At 37.1% G+C, this 17,502-nt stretch overlaps 1 protein-coding gene across 1 annotated transcript in view; it reads left to right on the top strand.

Moving 5' to 3' along the window:
* The window catches only part of KITLG (KIT ligand), a 52,468-nt gene extending 35,212 nt beyond the window's left edge, over window positions 1–17,256 (top strand). The window contains exons 4-10 of the mRNA XM_069974180.1: window positions 1,186–1,347; window positions 2,951–3,107; window positions 3,196–3,258; window positions 8,536–8,657; window positions 10,112–10,179; window positions 11,030–11,088; window positions 13,034–17,256. Of these exons, the coding sequence (XP_069830281.1) occupies window positions 1,186–1,347; window positions 2,951–3,107; window positions 3,196–3,258; window positions 8,536–8,657; window positions 10,112–10,179; window positions 11,030–11,069 (612 nt within the window). The 3' untranslated portion in view covers window positions 11,070–11,088; window positions 13,034–17,256. The remainder of the gene's footprint in view (window positions 1–1,185; window positions 1,348–2,950; window positions 3,108–3,195; window positions 3,259–8,535; window positions 8,658–10,111; window positions 10,180–11,029; window positions 11,089–13,033) is intronic.
* Window positions 17,257–17,502: the final 246 nt, after the last annotated feature.

Here is a 17,502-nt window from a genome sequence, read left to right as displayed (position 1 = left end):
TTATGGGCTTGATTTGTAACAATATACAAATTTTCAAAGAATAATATGTCAGAGGATAATCTATTGTTACCACTTTCTCTAGAAAATGGGTCTAGTAGTAAAAAAAAAAAAGTCAGGATTAGAGACTAGCGAATCTTCTGTCTAAATGGCGCGAAGCACTTTGGTAAGCGGCTTATCAGCCACTTGCCTTTTATTACTCTGTTCTGCTCCCTGCCTCTCCACCCCAGGTGTCGGGAAAAGCTGGATCAAGGCCTGGTAAACTGGGAGAAGTTTTCCAGGACTGGACCAGCTTTTCCCGGCATCCGGGGGGGAGCAGCAGGGCGCGGAACAGAGTTCAAAGGCAGGCCTCTGATAAGCCACTTTACGATCAAACAAAGCGCTTCATTTCATTTAGATGACTGATTTACACATCTCTAGCCAGGATACCATGAGCTACATAGTGTCACAAAATTAAGACTTCAACTGCTAAGATAAATCAACTTTTCATTCTGTTACCAGTTCTCTTAACCTGTTTGCTAGTTGTATTATTTTTGGGGAGAGCTGAAGAAATTGGGAAATTCCCACAAGGATTGTTTCCAAGTTTTCAGGATTCCAAAATATCATATTTTCCAAATGATGCAACTGCATGGCACAGTAAATGTGTCACTACAGGAAAGTTAAACGCAAGAAATTGTGAAATAGACTATATAGTTCACCACAAAAACTTTTAGGTTCTGTTAGTATGAAATGTGTAATAAAATATTGTAGAACCTGTAACTTTTATCATTCAGCTGCACAGTTGGTAGCTAGTTTATTCAACCTTTGCTCACTTAACACTGTTGCATTTTGTATTTCTTTGCCATGTCGAGAAACTTATTTTAACTGGAAAATCTGTTTTTTCTAGCTTATAAACCTATACTGAGTATTTTCAACAACAAAAAAATCTTCAAAATTATTTTCTATTTGACATGAACATCTGTACTGGATAAAACAAGGCCAGATGGTAACTTGAAATGTAAAGGGGGGTTTCTGACATAATGGCATTCTTACATCATTTTGATATTTAAAATAATTGCTTGTTGCCCAACTTTTTTTTTTTGCCATATTTGACATCAGAAGAGCTAGGTTTACAAGTACACTGTACATTCTCCTGAGATACGTCTGTGTTTTGTACATATGTATTTATTTACATTCTTTGTCTTGCAGGCAAAACATTGCTGGTTATACGTGATGGTGCATGAACTGTCCAGTCGCCTTGAAGTACTTGTAAACAGATTTGCGAATACGTCACAAAATTACAAAATCTTAGCAGACCTGTCTTTAATATTCCGAGAGATCAGGAACTGTGTCAATCTCAATGAGCAAATGGTAATTCTTTTTAGTTTATGTTTCTGTAAACAATGTCAACGTCAATATTGGCTAAAAGTTGTATCTTTATTACTACATGAAGTGTTTCATGAATAAAGCTCACATATTATCACTAGTGCTAATAATATAAGCATCTAGTAGACAAGTACGAAGAGAATTGAGCTTTGCATTCTTCAGAGGTGAGCAAAACTACATGCACCAGTTTGGAGATCCTGTCCTTAAATATTGGAAATAAGGTTCTGTCTGTCACATTAATAACTCCCTTAGAACACAGGGTAAATGTAATCTGGACCTAGTGCACACAGTTACGATAGTTTCTCTTGGCTCTGGTATTTAATGTTATAAATATATTCAACTTTCTCTTTACAATGTGGCACAAGCAGTTAATAGAAGCAGTCATTTGCAATTTAGCCACCTACTAATGGGTAGCACAGTACAACACCCTATGGCTATGTTCACATAATGTTAAAAAAAAAACAGAAAAGGCGCCCGCCTTTTCTATTTAAAAGACATCCGTTATTGCTGTGATGTAATTGACTTCATCTTGTCTGCATGGACATCAAAATAATGATCATGGCAATTATTTTTAGACCATTTTTTTTTTTCACTGATCGTTCATTGTTTTTACTATTAAATTCAATGGACTTTTCCAATTAAAGACAAACCCAAAAGCCAATAAGTCCACCTGAACTGGAATAATGTACCAACAGCTGTCATTGCACTGACGGGTGGCCAAACAGTCAAATGACGTATGTCATTTTAACCTAAAAAAATAAAAGTTGTGTCAACATAGCCCACTACTGACAAAGTAAAAAATAAATACCTTTTCCAAAAATTGACAAAATAGTAGGTCCTGCACTGCAGTAATGCTGGAGTAGCAGCAAGTTCAGGGGTAAGTTTACTTTTTCGTCTTATGTGGATGCAGCCTGTAGGCAATTTTTGTTAATTGCTGGAAAACCCCTTTAAAGTGATGTTTTGTACAGAAACCTTTCAAGACTTGTTAGGTGTCTTTATGTCATGTATCCAGGTATGGCATCTTTCCATATATGAGACCAAATGAGTAACACAAAGATTAAAGTTAATTTCTACTAATAAATAAAGATATCAATGTAATTCTTCTTCCTGCCTCTAACAATGGATAACATGGTGTTATGCTACATTTTGTGTCTTCAAGGCAAGAGAAGAGAGTAAGGATGAGTTCAACGTTAATTTAGCAGAAATTAAACTGAAACAAAACTGTAATAGACTTTCTGAAAAAAAAAATGAAAGAGGCTGAAGGGCCCCCCACAGAGTAGAGAATGTAGCTTCGGGCCAAGACATAATTGCTGGAATAAGCAGCACATTCTTTGGTGCGTGTGCAGATAGGTGAAAGAACGTAACCCAGTAGCAAAAACATGGCCTCTTGTGATTTCATATGCATTCTGTAAATACTGTGCTTAAATATTTAAAATTCATTCTGTAAATAAAATATGCTGAAAACTCCAGGGGGTTAGAGAGGATTAATATAAGATTAGGTCTACACCCCTTTAGGTAAGTGACTCACCCAAGTTATGAGTATTGTTCATCTAAAAGTCAAGTTCAATTTTTATTTCTCTCATTACAGGATTTTATAGAAGAATATTTAGATACAGTTTCAGAAGGGGAATTTGTACCCAAAGAGTTTTTTAATTCTGTGACCAGCACGTTTGATGTTTTCAAGGATATAAACAATACGAATTATAATTCTACATGTGAGCTACCTACAAGTGACCCTGAGTTAAGTAAGTACTAATACTGAAATACACTGGTCCTTGTATTTATTTAGATTATTTAAGAAAACATTAATATGTGCTGTTTTTTTTATTTTAGGTTATGTCACAAATGGAGAGACACAGTATGCATCTAGCCATTTACGAAATAGCACCAGAATTGGTAAGTATAGAACATCAAGTATCTTGGTTTCCAAGGAAGAACTGTTCTTCCACTGCATGAGACCATATAGTTTATATCAATTTTTCCTTGTCACTAGTTATATATCAAATAGTTGTTACTATCTTTTCATTTTCACACTGACTACAGATCCTTAAAATAGGCTCCATCCAGGTTTCCCAGGACTCCCTAGGGCTGCATTCGACTTCTGCAGCCACAGGGAGTCAAATGTTGAGGGTTCGACCTCTCTGGTAAACACTAATTGTAACACTACTGACTTAGGCTATGTTCACACTACGTAAGTTTCTGGCCAAAGCGCGCTCCGTGAATAAGCGGCCGGAGATTTACGTAGTTTGCGTACAATGCAAAGTATACGATCTACGGCTGCACAGTTCACACTACGTACGAACTTGCGCCCGGATCGTATGCGGCGCCGTAAAAATGAACCAGACCATTGTTTCGGGACGGAAATGCTTTAACTTACGCCCGTATCGTAACATGCGGTCCCATATGGAGTGGTGATTTTTTCTTTTTTCCACTTTGATTTGCCAATCCAAAAGGTTCTGTGGGGTGTCCGGGGCTAGCTGAAGATATCCCAGTAAAATACCGCTGTCAGATCGCTACGTACGCTGCTCGGGAAGCGTACGTAGCTTACGGGCGTAAGTTTGCGGACCGTACGTAGCCGGCCGCAACTTGCGTAAATTCCGGCCGGAGTTTTACACGTATATGTCCGGCCGTATATATATGCGGCCGGACATATACGTAGTGTGAACATAGCCTTAGTATGCATGAGCCTTGGGATGAATTTGCGCCTCCATGCACTTCCTAGATTCAACCTATACTACGTATACAGCGTTGATAAATGTGGACCAATGTGTGTCACTAAAGTATGTTTCATTGTACCCTGGAGATTGTCATCTCAATCAATTAGAAATAGGCATTTTCTAAATATATCCTTCTATCATTCCATTCATTTAAATGTTGTAACATATAAGAACATAACTACTATTTTAGGTGAATACCTTTCAGACACCTTTATGAGCTTGTGTAGCCAATTAATCTTACTTAAGCATTACAGCTATTTGAGTGTGAAGTATTTAATCACAGTTAAAGGTGTGACACTGCCAAGAGCACAAGTAGATATAACATTTATATTTCTGGCTAAATGTAGAAAGTAATTATATGATATTTGAATAATGATGGAATATATCATAGTATGCGCCAAGTAAGGCCTTGTTCAGAACCTCAAGGCATCTTCCCTTATTAACTATCAAGGATAGAAGAGTCAGCACTAAGCAACAAATAAGATGATTAATTTTAGATTTTAGTCTTCAACTAAATGATACCCTGGAGCTTTCACAAAAGCACAATGCAAATAGGGATTCTCTACTTTCTCAAGTAAGGCTAAATAACAGAACACTTAAAAGGGGTTTCAAGGCAAAATGTATTGTTGAATCATCCTTAAGAAAGGTCATCAATAGCAGCTCAGTGATACCCAGCACCCCTATTCTAGCGCTACTTTTCTACCGTTTATAATTAGCCTAGGCTGATATATATTGCAATAGACTACATAAGTCTTATTAGAATGATGCTTGATGGTGGGACTGGGTGGGGAGAAGACATGGCCTCCTACCACGTGTGATTTATTATGATTTACATTTGCCAGCCTCAGATTCGCCAGATATTTTTGAGTGGTGTGTGCCGCTTAGTAAATGGGGCCTTGAGGGCATGGATTTATATTAGACCGCATTTGCCAATCTTAATAAATTTCCCACATAGAGAAGTGGTTGAGATTTGATATCCATGGCATTGGACTGTGGTATTATTGAACTCTTCCTGTTTGTTAAGTACCAATTTTCATTTAAATATATATCAGGTACTAGATTTAAATGCACTTCCCTACTATGAAATATCAGATGGTTAAAAACAAGACCTGCACAACTATGAAGCTTAGACAGAAAAACATTGACTAGTTATTAATCATGCCGAACCAATTTTCGCAAAGTACCTGCTCAACAAAACATGTTTAAATGTAGCTGTAGACCCCATGAATTTATTGATATTTATATTACATGTACTAATGTTATACAGTTCAATAAGCAGTGTTCTAGATCAGATTAACCTATTCCAAATATTTACATTGTCGCATATTCCAGTGCTATATACTTTGACTTCCACATTCTAAATACAGAGACATTTGCAGTCCTTGAAATACTTTCAAGTTGTATTTTTTCCTCTTGTTCCTTTTGTGACTTTACATCATACTTCTGGCAATCTTTTAAATCAATTAATCTTATTTATAAAATATTTACACTGAATTCTAGTTGGCAAGGATGGAATGTAATGTCACGGTTTAGCTACCACTTTACTGCTATGTTTGGTATTTCATTTGGACCTGGTGCTCCTGCTGCTACATAGTGGAATGCCTACACTATAAATACACTTATTTCTTTGTCATGGTTTAATTCTGATGCTTAATTCACAAAATAGACTGTGTTCCAAGAGCCAATCGGTACCTGTCTGCTGCCCTTATTGTGACAATGCGAATTTGGAATTTATATTGTGAGCCCTAGTAAGGTATGGGGCTGATCTGAGCAGTGACAAGCTATGTAAAGTGCTTAGGAATATGTTGGTGTTATATAAATAAAGGAATAATTATTATAATACAACATATCACGTTCCTGACCATTGGGTGGATATCTGGCTGTTGGGTAGTGCAATACATACAAAACAAATGGATGCCCACAGCTCCAGTAAAATTATCATAGCTTTATTCATAAATTCTTCTTAAAATCCATAGATAGAACATTTAAAAAAACACTCTAACACGTTTCATGTCATGATTTAGAAACTATGTCCTGAAACGCGTCAGTGTTTTTTAAATGTTCTATCTGTGGATTTTTAGAGGAATTTCTGAATAAACCTATGAGAATTTTACTGGAGCTGTGGACATCCATTTGTTTTGTATGTTGCCACCGGAGTATGGCCCGAACCCATTGTTTTCACCTGCTCCTTGCCTAATGAGGACCAACATTACCTATACATAGATCTCTTTAGGCAGAGTTGCCCACTACTATCATAAAAACAGGATAATTGTGCTTCCTACTGTCTAACAGCCATGGTTCATAATTTCTTCTTGATTTAATTTACATGAGCATCTTTCTGATAGAAAGATGCTTAGTGAAGAGCTTGGAATCTTCAAGAGATAGGCCATTACATAACAAGGGAGCCACCTATTTTTCTAGCGCAGGTTCCTTATGGTAACACCTGTGTTTGAGGGAGCAATGCCTGCACATTTCATTTCCATTGTTATATAAAGGAGCCGCATTGTTCTTTGTGTGACATGCTTGTTAGGAGACATCTGTATTAAAGTAGAAGTGATATGTTTAAGTGTTAATCCTCCATCCTCATTAAAGGCTTATCTTTAGTTTGATCTCATATAAAAGTCATTGCTTCTTTATTACCACGCTTTATTAGTCTAGGATTTAGGATACGATCATGATCTCTCCTCCAGCTATTCTGACATGTTCTGCACTGATTCTAGACTGTTCCAAAACAGATAATTGCTGGAGGCAAGAACTATATTATAGCTCATAAAAAGTGTTAATGGTAGGAATCTAATTTATAATAAGCATACTAAGGCTATGGCAGTTTAGGGAAGGTTGTTATATTAAAGGTTAGTTACCTGTTAAAAATCTTTTATCTTAGAATGCTTTTCCCTGCAAGAACCAACATTCCTAAACTCCCACAAACTTATGAAAATGTTAGAAGTATTCCAATCCTGAGATCCTGTGGGCAGTCCTGTACACTGTGTAATGCAGTCTCCATACTGGTACAATAAACTACACTAACCATGAAACTCCTCAAAACTCCTCTGTCCGTCTGTGCACTTCTATAAGATCAGTTACATCAGGAAACTGGTTCTAACATGGGTCTCTCAAGCATAGGGGCATGGGCTGTCAAGCTGCTAATCCTGCTGATAACAAACTACACTAGTAAGATGTAGGCAGGGTCACCAGGGTCACCAATAGGATATGGGACCCAATCTTTTTATCAATTCTAAACATTTGGTAGATAATATAAATTGCTATTTTTTTTCCTTTTAATTAAAATGTGATTTTTGTAATACCCTTTAAGGTGGTTGTGACATTAGAAGAATGTCAGCTGAATGGGTTATCATGTATCAAGGTGTCCTGACTTTTTCCCAATAGCAGATGGTGGGAGAAAGAAGTATTGGGCAATTGGATAAACCCCTTTTTCATCTGCTGATTCTCTTACCATCAACTGAACTATACTGTACTGAGCTATTACTGTTTGGGAGATCTCCCCGTGCTCAGTTCCATAGCCTAGATTTTCCTTGCCTTCGACTTTTTCTGCAATTCAGCATCCCAGGCTGATTATGCACAATGTGTGCCAACTCTCTTACTGTAAGGGATGGCCAGGACTTGAAAGAGGGCATGTATGCACATGCACAGTAGCTCCTCTTGCCAATCTGACAGTGCCACTGCTTCCTGATTCCAATTGGCACATTGAAAGAACAGTTTACTCTGCCCCCATGCTGCTGTGAAAATCAGTGGAGAACCACTCTAGATGAACAAAGAGTAGCAAAGTCCATTTACAATAATATCATATTTTTATATACTAAAAGCATCAATCAGTGCTTTTGTATTGGAATTGTTATAATATGGGGAACTACAATGTTCATTATTACTCTCTATGTGCAAGATGATCAGAAAAATGTAAATAAAATGAGATTTAAAAAAGAGAATCAGTCTGAGTTTACTTGCTGTACTATCCCAAGCATCAGATGGGTGGAATCTGTTTATTTTTTTCTGTAAGCAAGAAGATATGTGTTACACAACTGCTACAGTTTTTACCTTTTTTCATATTTTATTATGACATGTTAAAGCTGATACCCGGATAGGAGACAGTACAATTATTTTATGTTGTTAGATAAAACCTAGATCCATCATAAGTAGAAGGGCCAAGTTTATTGCTGCATTGGTGAACTAGTCAATTTTATCTTGAAATATGATTCCCACAATACATAAACATCATACCCCTAGGTGAAACTATGCAATTGCCAAATATAATAGTTTGTACAGTACGGTTTATATAGCCTAAAAAATTTGGACTACTACATTAATTTACTTTTTTTTAAATTGTAACATGTATTGTTGAAATGTTATGACCTTTATATAGGCTTAATTTTTTTTTATACTTTTTAGTGTAGTGTTCAAGGTTTATCATTAACATATGTAAACAATTTTATATGTTTAGTTCCAGGGTACACAGAATCAATTGAAATAAACAGCAGACTGTCATTACAATGGCCAAGCATAGCATCAATAGCACTGATGTCTATAGTCGTTGGATTTGCCTTTGGTGTTTTATGTTGGAAGGTAAGTTTTAGTATCCTAAATGTATTCTTATTTTCTATAGTAGTAAGGTGGTGGTGATGCTCGTTCAATATATAGCTCTGCTAGTCTTGTAAGACATAGCATAACAGGCTAATCCCCCCCCCCCCAAAAAAAAAACTGCATACTTGACCCAGATTGCTTGCTTATATTAGTAGTGATGTCTGGCAGCTGCTTTTCTCCTAGTTGAGCAAAAATATCAGACATGTTGAATTTCACTATTCCTAATCCTTTTTTCTTCTGACATTTGCCATCAGGGGGCTTGCAATGTTTTTAGCCATAATAAATTTCTACTGCTGTTTGGAACATTAAATGACGCCAATCTAAGCCGGGCCTCTTCCTCTTAGGGTGCCATAATAGTCATAGAGGGTGCAATATTGATCTCATTCTAAAGACTTCTTAAAGCATTTCAGGGCATAGATTCTAATTTAAAAAAAAAACAATTAAAGCGCAACTATAAAATATTTTGACCATTCAGTTTTAGTTAGCTCAGGTCATGATAAGACTTTTTGCAATATACATTAATAACCTAAAATGAACAGTTTTTTTAAATACATAAGGCTGATTATGCCCTTAAAGCTCTGTCTGGCTCTGACTTATTTCTGCATTCCTGCTGGACACGCCCCCTCCCTGCAGATCCGTCCTGAGTGTACGGACTCTGACAGGAGGATCAGATAACAGCCCTGACACAGAGAGAAACATAAACAAACCCTCCTCCCCACCTCCTAGCAGCACGTTCTCCCCCCTCCCCTCACAGAGGTGACTAAGCAGAGCTGAGGGTGTTGTGTGTGAGGAGCAGCGCAGGGGAAGAGCTGGATGGAGGGACAAGTACTCAGTGCTTCAACAAGGAGGGACATCCCAGCCATGACCCAGCCAATGTACTGCATGAGGGAGAGTGGGTGAGTCGCTGAGGGGAGGACTACAAGTCCCAGCACAACACAGCTGTAGTCCTTCCATAGTACATATAACACTCACTATCAGATGTCTGCAGCAGGTGCCCCCACCTCCATGGCTGACATTATCCTACAGTGTAATCAGAGCAGATGACTGTATCTAATCCCACTGTGTGTGATACCATCTGCTGGTACTCTGTATCTAATCTTACATTGTGATACTGTATGCTGGGGCTCTATCTGATCCTGCTGTGTGTGATACACCTGCTAAGGTGCTGCTCAGTGAATGGAGGGACGCAGCCAGGGAGATGAGGGATAGGCCACGCCCACTTTGTCTCAGCCAGGAGAAAAATTCATTTATTCTTCTGAGCCAAACAACTGGGGATATCTCAGCGAGCGTACATGCTATCAACGCAGTTTAGGGCTCTTTTTAAAAGGTAACACGAGGGCTTTTTATTTGAGGAATTTAATTTTTTGGCTACTGAAATTATAGTTGCCCTTTAAGCTCTGAGTTTTTATGGTTCTATGTTTCTTATTTTTTTTAAGGTGAAACACAGAAGAAACCACACTGAAATTCCTGGTATCACCGTTGATCAAAGAGAGGCTAATGAAAAGTATGTATTGTGTTCCTTTTCCAATTTCATATATTGCATATTTATTTCAGGATAAACTGGATTGTAACAAACTTATATAATTTGGTGTAATGGAAATTATACACAGAGTCATTTGTACAAACTTATTTAGTCTCCTTTCACCTTACTGTTATTGCACACTATGGGGAAAATTTATGAAGGGGTGTAAATATTCACCTGGTGTAAACTGCCCACAGCAACCAATCACAGCTGAGCTTGCTGCTCTGGTAAAATAAAAGAGGAGCTGTGATTGGTTGCTGTGGGCAGTTTACACCAGGTGTATATTTACACCCTTTCATAAATCTACCCCTATGTGTAGGACATGCCCAGGTTATTGAAAGATGGTAAAAACTCATGAGCAGAGTTGAGCGAACCTACAATAAGAATTTAATGAATTGGTTGTCTAATTATTTACTAATTCCAATTTCCTGAAGATGTCTGGAAGGACACAGTGCAGAGTCCCATTCCAGACTTTTCTATGAAGTTGCATCACTTGTAAAGCGAAAATACTTTTACAAGATGAAGTGAAATTATGGGTGATTCATTGGATTTGGGTAGAGTAAATCTTACTGTGGATTTGCTTAACTCTTCTCATGAAGTACCTTTGTACTGCCAACAACCTTTGATATGTATTGTTTTACTGTACAAAGATAAAAAAGCTATGCTTGTGACTACAGATTTGTTGCCTCTAAAATTATATGATTTGGGGGGTTTGGACCATAAATTAGAATGTTTTCTCCAATTGCATTGGTGTATAATAAAGCAGTCAATATTATGTTGTGTGACTATTTTATATTAGCATAATTAATGTATTTCTTAATATCTCTTTCAGTATGCTACATCAGACACCAAGAGAGGTCTCTGTAATATAGACATTTTCAGCAATATTTGGTGAGTAATTACTCTGTAAATGTACAAATATACTATATTAAGTTCTTCCCAGTATACATTTTGTATCAGATGTTGTCCAAAAAGTTTGAACATCTATTAACCTTCTCAAAATGAATAAATATGCTGTCAAAAATATGGTAACTACACTGGTGAATGAAGATGCCCATTTAGTACTATCTGTACTGTCTTATATTGCATTTTAGTCCCATTCACCATCCAGACACAGATCACAGACAAGATTAGCATGACATGACAACCTCTTTAGGTTGGTTTCACACTTACAGTTTTTCTGCAAGTTTCCATGTGTAAACTATGCAATAATCTACACCTGATCTGGAACAGGTGTAGATTATTGTGGAAGCCTTGCGACAGGTGCAGGGTTAGCTGGCTCTACTGACCCCAGATGAAGCCATACTTGAAACATACATTGGGTTGGCTGGGGTTTACCCTCTTCTCTCCTCTCTATGTTTGATTCTTTCAGTTTGCTTTTTGCACTTTTTTCTCCCCACTATGTAGTTTACTGTTCTAGCCGGGACATCACTTATAATGTGCTTAAAGCGACTCCGTACCCACAATCTGACCCCCCCCCAAACCACTTGTACCTTCAGATAGCTGCTTTTAATATAAGATCTGTCCTGGAGTCTGTTCGGCAGGGGATGCAGTTATTGTCATAAAAACAACTTTTAATCCGGCAGCGCTGTTTCTAAGGGCCGGGGCTTACATTTCTATATGCATTAGGCTGGCACAACCTCTCTGTCCTTCCTCCCCACCCTCCTCATCATTAGGAATACTCCAGGCAGATTGCTTCCTATTCCCCACCTGTAGCAGCCCGGCACATGGGCTGGATCGTTAATACACCTGTGCAAAGCTAAAACAGCAGTAAATGTTCCTGGATCATTCCTAATAATGAGGAGGTTGGGGAGGAAGGACGGAGAGGTGGTGCCAGCCTAATGCATATACAAATGTAAGCCCCGGCCGTTAGACACAGCGCTGCTGGATTAAAAGTTGTTTTTATGACAATAACTGCATCCCCTGCCGAACGGACCCCAGGACAGATCTTGGATTAAAAGCAGCTATCCGAAAGTACAAGTGGTTTGGGGGGGGGGGGGGTCAGATTGTGGGTACGGAGTCGCTTTAAGTTTACAATGTTATTATTTTCTAGTACCTGCCAGATGTAGGCTTCCAAGTGACATTTATGTTTATGCTTTTGGTATATTTACACAGGTTTGTATTCTATCGGCTACATTGATCATTTGTACTGCAATTTTAAGAGGGGAACCTTGCCTGTGTATCAGTATTTTCTTTGTTTTTCTATTATTTTATTCTTATTTATAAAGGTGAACTTTTATTCCCTATACGTTTTTTCTTGTGTTTTTAGATTTCTTCTTTCATGTCATCAGACATGTCAAACGTTATTGATCACACTGTTGAGGCCCACTGCAATTAGGAGATAGAGCTGCAGAGAGATTGCAGCAGTGCAATCCACTCTCCAGCCGCTCATTCTATCAATAATTTCTTATAGACTTACATTAAATAATATTGACCGAATGAACGGCCATCCGGGGAGTGGATCGTGATCTCTCCATTGCAATATCTTCTGATTAGAGCTGTGATCCATGTAGTAACAGGTACTCTTTATAGGATTTGTTTTTTTGCTCAGCACTTGCTGTTCTTAGTTTTGACACAAGAAAGTGCCCACCCAGCCAATGGCTGGTTGCAGTACTGACCCCTAACCCACCCAGTAATTGTTAGAGTGGGTACTTCCTTGTGTTGGGAACGAGACCTGTAAGTACTGAGCAGTGGGCCTGGGCCCCATCATAACAGCACCAGGGGATTGAGGCAACTGAATACAGGTTTTTTTTTTGTTGTTGGTGTTTTCTTTTTTTTTTTACTTGTGTTTTTATTATTTTCAGAATACTTACCTATATCTCAATTTCTTTAACAGGTATCATCACTTTATTAGCTTTATATCTGGAACAGTAGAAAACAGCCTCCTACTCTTGTGATGCAACAAACTGTTTTTTGGACTCCTTTGAGGTGAATTCCATCATTGCTACCTGAATTGACACCACTTACAAGAGTTTGTGCCTCACTTGATTGTTTACTGTGCACACTTGCCCTGTTTGTCTGCTTAAGACAATAGCTATAATTTCTGGAGAACCTGTAACAGAAGATAAATGGAGAACCAGAGCTATGCCAAACACTTAATGTTAAGAGAACAATTGTATGGTAGAGACGCTATCCTACCAGGATAAAAAAAAAAAAAACTAAAAAAAAAACAGATTTTAGGATTACTGGATAATTTAGTCTGTTTTGCCTTTTTTTTCTTCATTTTTTGTTATTTTACCATTTACATTGATGAGATGGGACAAAAATACAGTAGTTTGATGAAAGTATGTAACACTCCATAATGATCCTGACTCCTGGAATATAGTCACACCGTGTCAACATAGCCCTCTGACCATAAAGAAAAATGAAGAAACTTCTACAGCTGCAAATATACAGGGCAACGTTCTCCTAGCACAAGAGTCAGGATATACCTATATTCTTTTTAAAGTTCACATAATAAAATATATTTTTTTATATTGGACACACTTTTCTGTACATAAAGTATTATAATATGTACCACTTGCATTGAGTCGGTAACTCTGTTGGCTAAAATGGGCCTGTTAGATATAAATTAATACAAAATAATTATAAATAATATAACCAAATAGGAATTTCATAATCTATTTAAATCCATTTCATGGGGACTTATTGTGGCATAGCTCTGATTGCAGTCATACAAAGGGTTAATGACAAGATTTGTGCCACAAATAGTTTCTCCAGCAAAGTACCATGGGAACTTTGTGCTGTGCTGGCGACAGTGTAAAAAAATACATTCAGTTATGCATTGAGTGGCATAACAAAGTGGTCTGTATTTATATACAATTTAAATTATTTATTGCAACCATTTACTATAGTAGAAATTATGATCTTAAATACTTTATTACAAACCTGATGTCATAACATTAATAATTGATTTGACAACATATGCCAGTAGTAACATTTTCTTGTAATGCTTCATTGGAATCTGTTAAAATATTTTGCTCACTTTTAACAAGACTGCGGTAACTATGACATAAAACAATGGTAATGTTTTTGACCATTCCCTGTTATATTCCATATTTTTAAAATGTGCTATCAACAGATAAGTATCAGTGTGTTTTGGGAATAAGGCAGTATTTCTGCCTTCAGTTTTGTAATGTACAGGATATTTGTTTTTCCATATACATCTCAATAATAATGTTAAGTTTACCTGGGAGTCTTTGGCTCATCAGATGAGTGAATTGACAGTATTAATGAATGGAAGAGCTTTGTTAGGTCAGCCAGCTGCCTTTGAAGTGCGTGCCGGTCGCCTGGAAACGCTGAATCCAGTCCTGGGAAACTAGGAGAAGTTTCCCAAGACTGGATGCAGCTTTTCCAGGCACCCCGAGTGGAGCAGTACGGAGTTGAAAGATAACCAACTGATAAGTCAACTGCCGAGCTTACAAAGTTCTTCACTTCATTAATGCTGTAAATTCGCCCATCTCTAATTTTAGGTAATATCTTCTAGATGAGATGTAACGTGATAAGAGATAGGAACTTTTGGAGATGGGACACTCAATAATTGGTCACTCAACTAATAGTAGAAGTGGTAAAAAATAAGGATCACACATCTAGATGCCAGATACCACTTCCTCTGTCTTAACAAACTGTGTTTAAATTGCTGAAACCTTACCATGATGTTGTCATTATCCTGGCATTATCAATTAGCCGAATAAACATCTTTCTTTTCTTGTTTAATTTTGGAATATTGGTGAGCTCCTTTCTATGCATGCCAAAAGTAAGATCTTTTTGGACTAAGTATGTAGTATGTAATGCTTGTGTTATATATATATATATGGTTCACATATTCTTAAAAAAAATATATACATTTAAAGGATATTTTTAGATTTTGTTTTTCCTAATTAGTTCTATAGCCAAATGGCTCTTATCTCTTTTAATGTTTCAGATCATAGACCTAATGTGGGACCTAGTGACACCCTCAAATATAGAACATTAGACAAATTAAGTTCAGATTCTGTTGTCATATGTTATATTATACCAAAAAGTCCAATCTCATACTGATTACATCAGGGATGGGGAACCTCCGGCCCTCCAGCTGTTTCAAAATTACAATTCCATCATGCCTAGACAGCCAAAGCTTTAGCTTCCCCATCCCTGGATTACATGGATACATCTCAGTATCAAATCAAACTAGCTATTATGAGAAACATCTAGGTAATGTTCCTTTAAACTGCTATGCTTTTGAGTCCTGCAAAGTAAACATATACATGCAGGATATGGACCAAACACAGTCACTGGTTGACTACTTTCAGTCCATTAAACTCAATGGACCCACCTGCAGTTGGTTGCAATATATGTCGGCATTCCTTTTTGAAAGGTTGCCAAAGTATACCCCAAACTTCAAATTGTAATGTGAATAACCCCTTGCAATATATTTGTTGCCTTTTACTTTTAATACAAAGGAAAATAACTATTTTTATTTACTTTAAATGCCAAAGAAAGCAAGATGCATTTTTCATGTTCGTCCAGCCCTGCGTACCGAGACTATTAGGAGAAACATTCAGCACATGCCAGTTTACAAGTATGCAAGTATTTGCAGAGGATCATAAGAATGTAATAGTGATAGCAATGGGTTTTGTTTTCAGACGTGGATTTACTTAGTACTGTACAGTATATCAGGAATGTCCATATATTTTATTTACAAAAACTTGAAATGTTTATAGCACATCTGGCTCTGTTTAATGGAGTAGATGAAAGTATGAACTTGGATCTTCAATAAACTCATTTTTATAGCGAAGAGTGCTAAATATAAATTGGTGTGTTTCATAAGTACTCTGGCAATAGAAAGTTTTTGCAAACCACAAAACATAATTGACAACACACATGACCAATATTACAAATAACCAACAATAGCTTTGGTACCGTCCTGATGGTGTGGAATTACAGTGTAGTCTTATTCGCTGTTATGAAGTTGAGTTGTAATACCAGATACAACCCACTGATCAATGTGCTGCTGTGCTTGGAAGAAAGTGTCAATGTTTTTGTAATCCTGCACAAAATCCTTTAATGAAACCAGGATGCTCTGGATGTTTTTGCATGCAGTGAATGCTTTAAATAAATATTGGTACACGGCACATAGAAGTGTGCCTCTCCTGTTCCTGTCCATCGGTTGTGTTTTGGTTTTTCAACTTTACTCATTTAAAAGTTGACACTTTTTAGGTTTAGGCTTTCCATTACCTTATTCTTGTCAAGGGACCAATAGGCTATGTTACCACAACGTAATTTTTAAAGAACAAATGCACATTACATTGAAATGAATGGCTAATTGATTTGCGGGCACACCCAACAGTGCCCGCAAGTTAATTGTAAACTAAAAAACGTTCCTGCAACCAATACAGAGGTATCAGCTGCAAGAACGCCCTGCATGCAGCCTGACGGCCCGGGAGTTTAACATATGTGTGAACATATCCTTAGACTAACAGTGTAGTCTAACGGTTCACACATACATGATCCGCAGGAGATTTGATGGTGCAGATTTGATGCTGTGTTCAGGTATTTAGATACGATAATATCAAATTTGCTGCAGATCCTGTATGTGTGAACGCACCCTAAGTAGACTCCTTCCATTTTATTTTTTGCATTTTTAAAACCTATCTTTACCTCCGGTCCTAAGTCAACTTAAAAGTGACTGAAAATGACAACAGCTTGTAGATTTGGATATAAAATTATAAAAGGGGGGGGGGGTAGGAATTTATGCATTTTCCATGCTTAAACTATGAGCCTTAATTATGCATTAAATTTGAGCAGCACAATGTAACTACAACATTAAAATTGGTAAAATCATTTGAAGAAAAAAAAAGGGTACTTTGTGATTGTTTTCGCTTTGGGATGAGTTAAAAAATTTTAACCTTTTCCATTTTTTTCTATTTAATTCATTTTGCTGTTTCCATTATAGAGTGATATATTCTAACAGATCCGAAGCATTGCCAATTTTTAGCTGGCAGCATGATTATCATCATCTATAATCTCATTGTTGCCATTTTTCTTTTTACTGGTGGTATGATGGTAATATATATGTATCCAGAACTCTGCCATTATTATTTGTGGTAACATAAATGAATGTGTTGTGGCACTTGAAATAATGAGGACGTTTACAGCAACAGTGCAGGTATGAGCAGTAGAACCATCAGAGGTTATGGTTTGGATAGTTATATTCTGACTGCAAGCCAAAAGAAAAATAATGTCAGTCTTTTATAATGTAATATGTATATATTTGTTTTTAAAATTTATGTATGTCCTGATTAATTTTTTACTGGTTTGAATTTG

Source organism: Dendropsophus ebraccatus, chromosome 1 (assembly GCF_027789765.1).
Source record: "Dendropsophus ebraccatus isolate aDenEbr1 chromosome 1, aDenEbr1.pat, whole genome shotgun sequence".
NCBI classification, from domain to species: Eukaryota; Metazoa; Chordata; class Amphibia; order Anura; family Hylidae; genus Dendropsophus; species Dendropsophus ebraccatus.
This window is presented reverse-complemented; position numbering and strand designations above follow the sequence as displayed.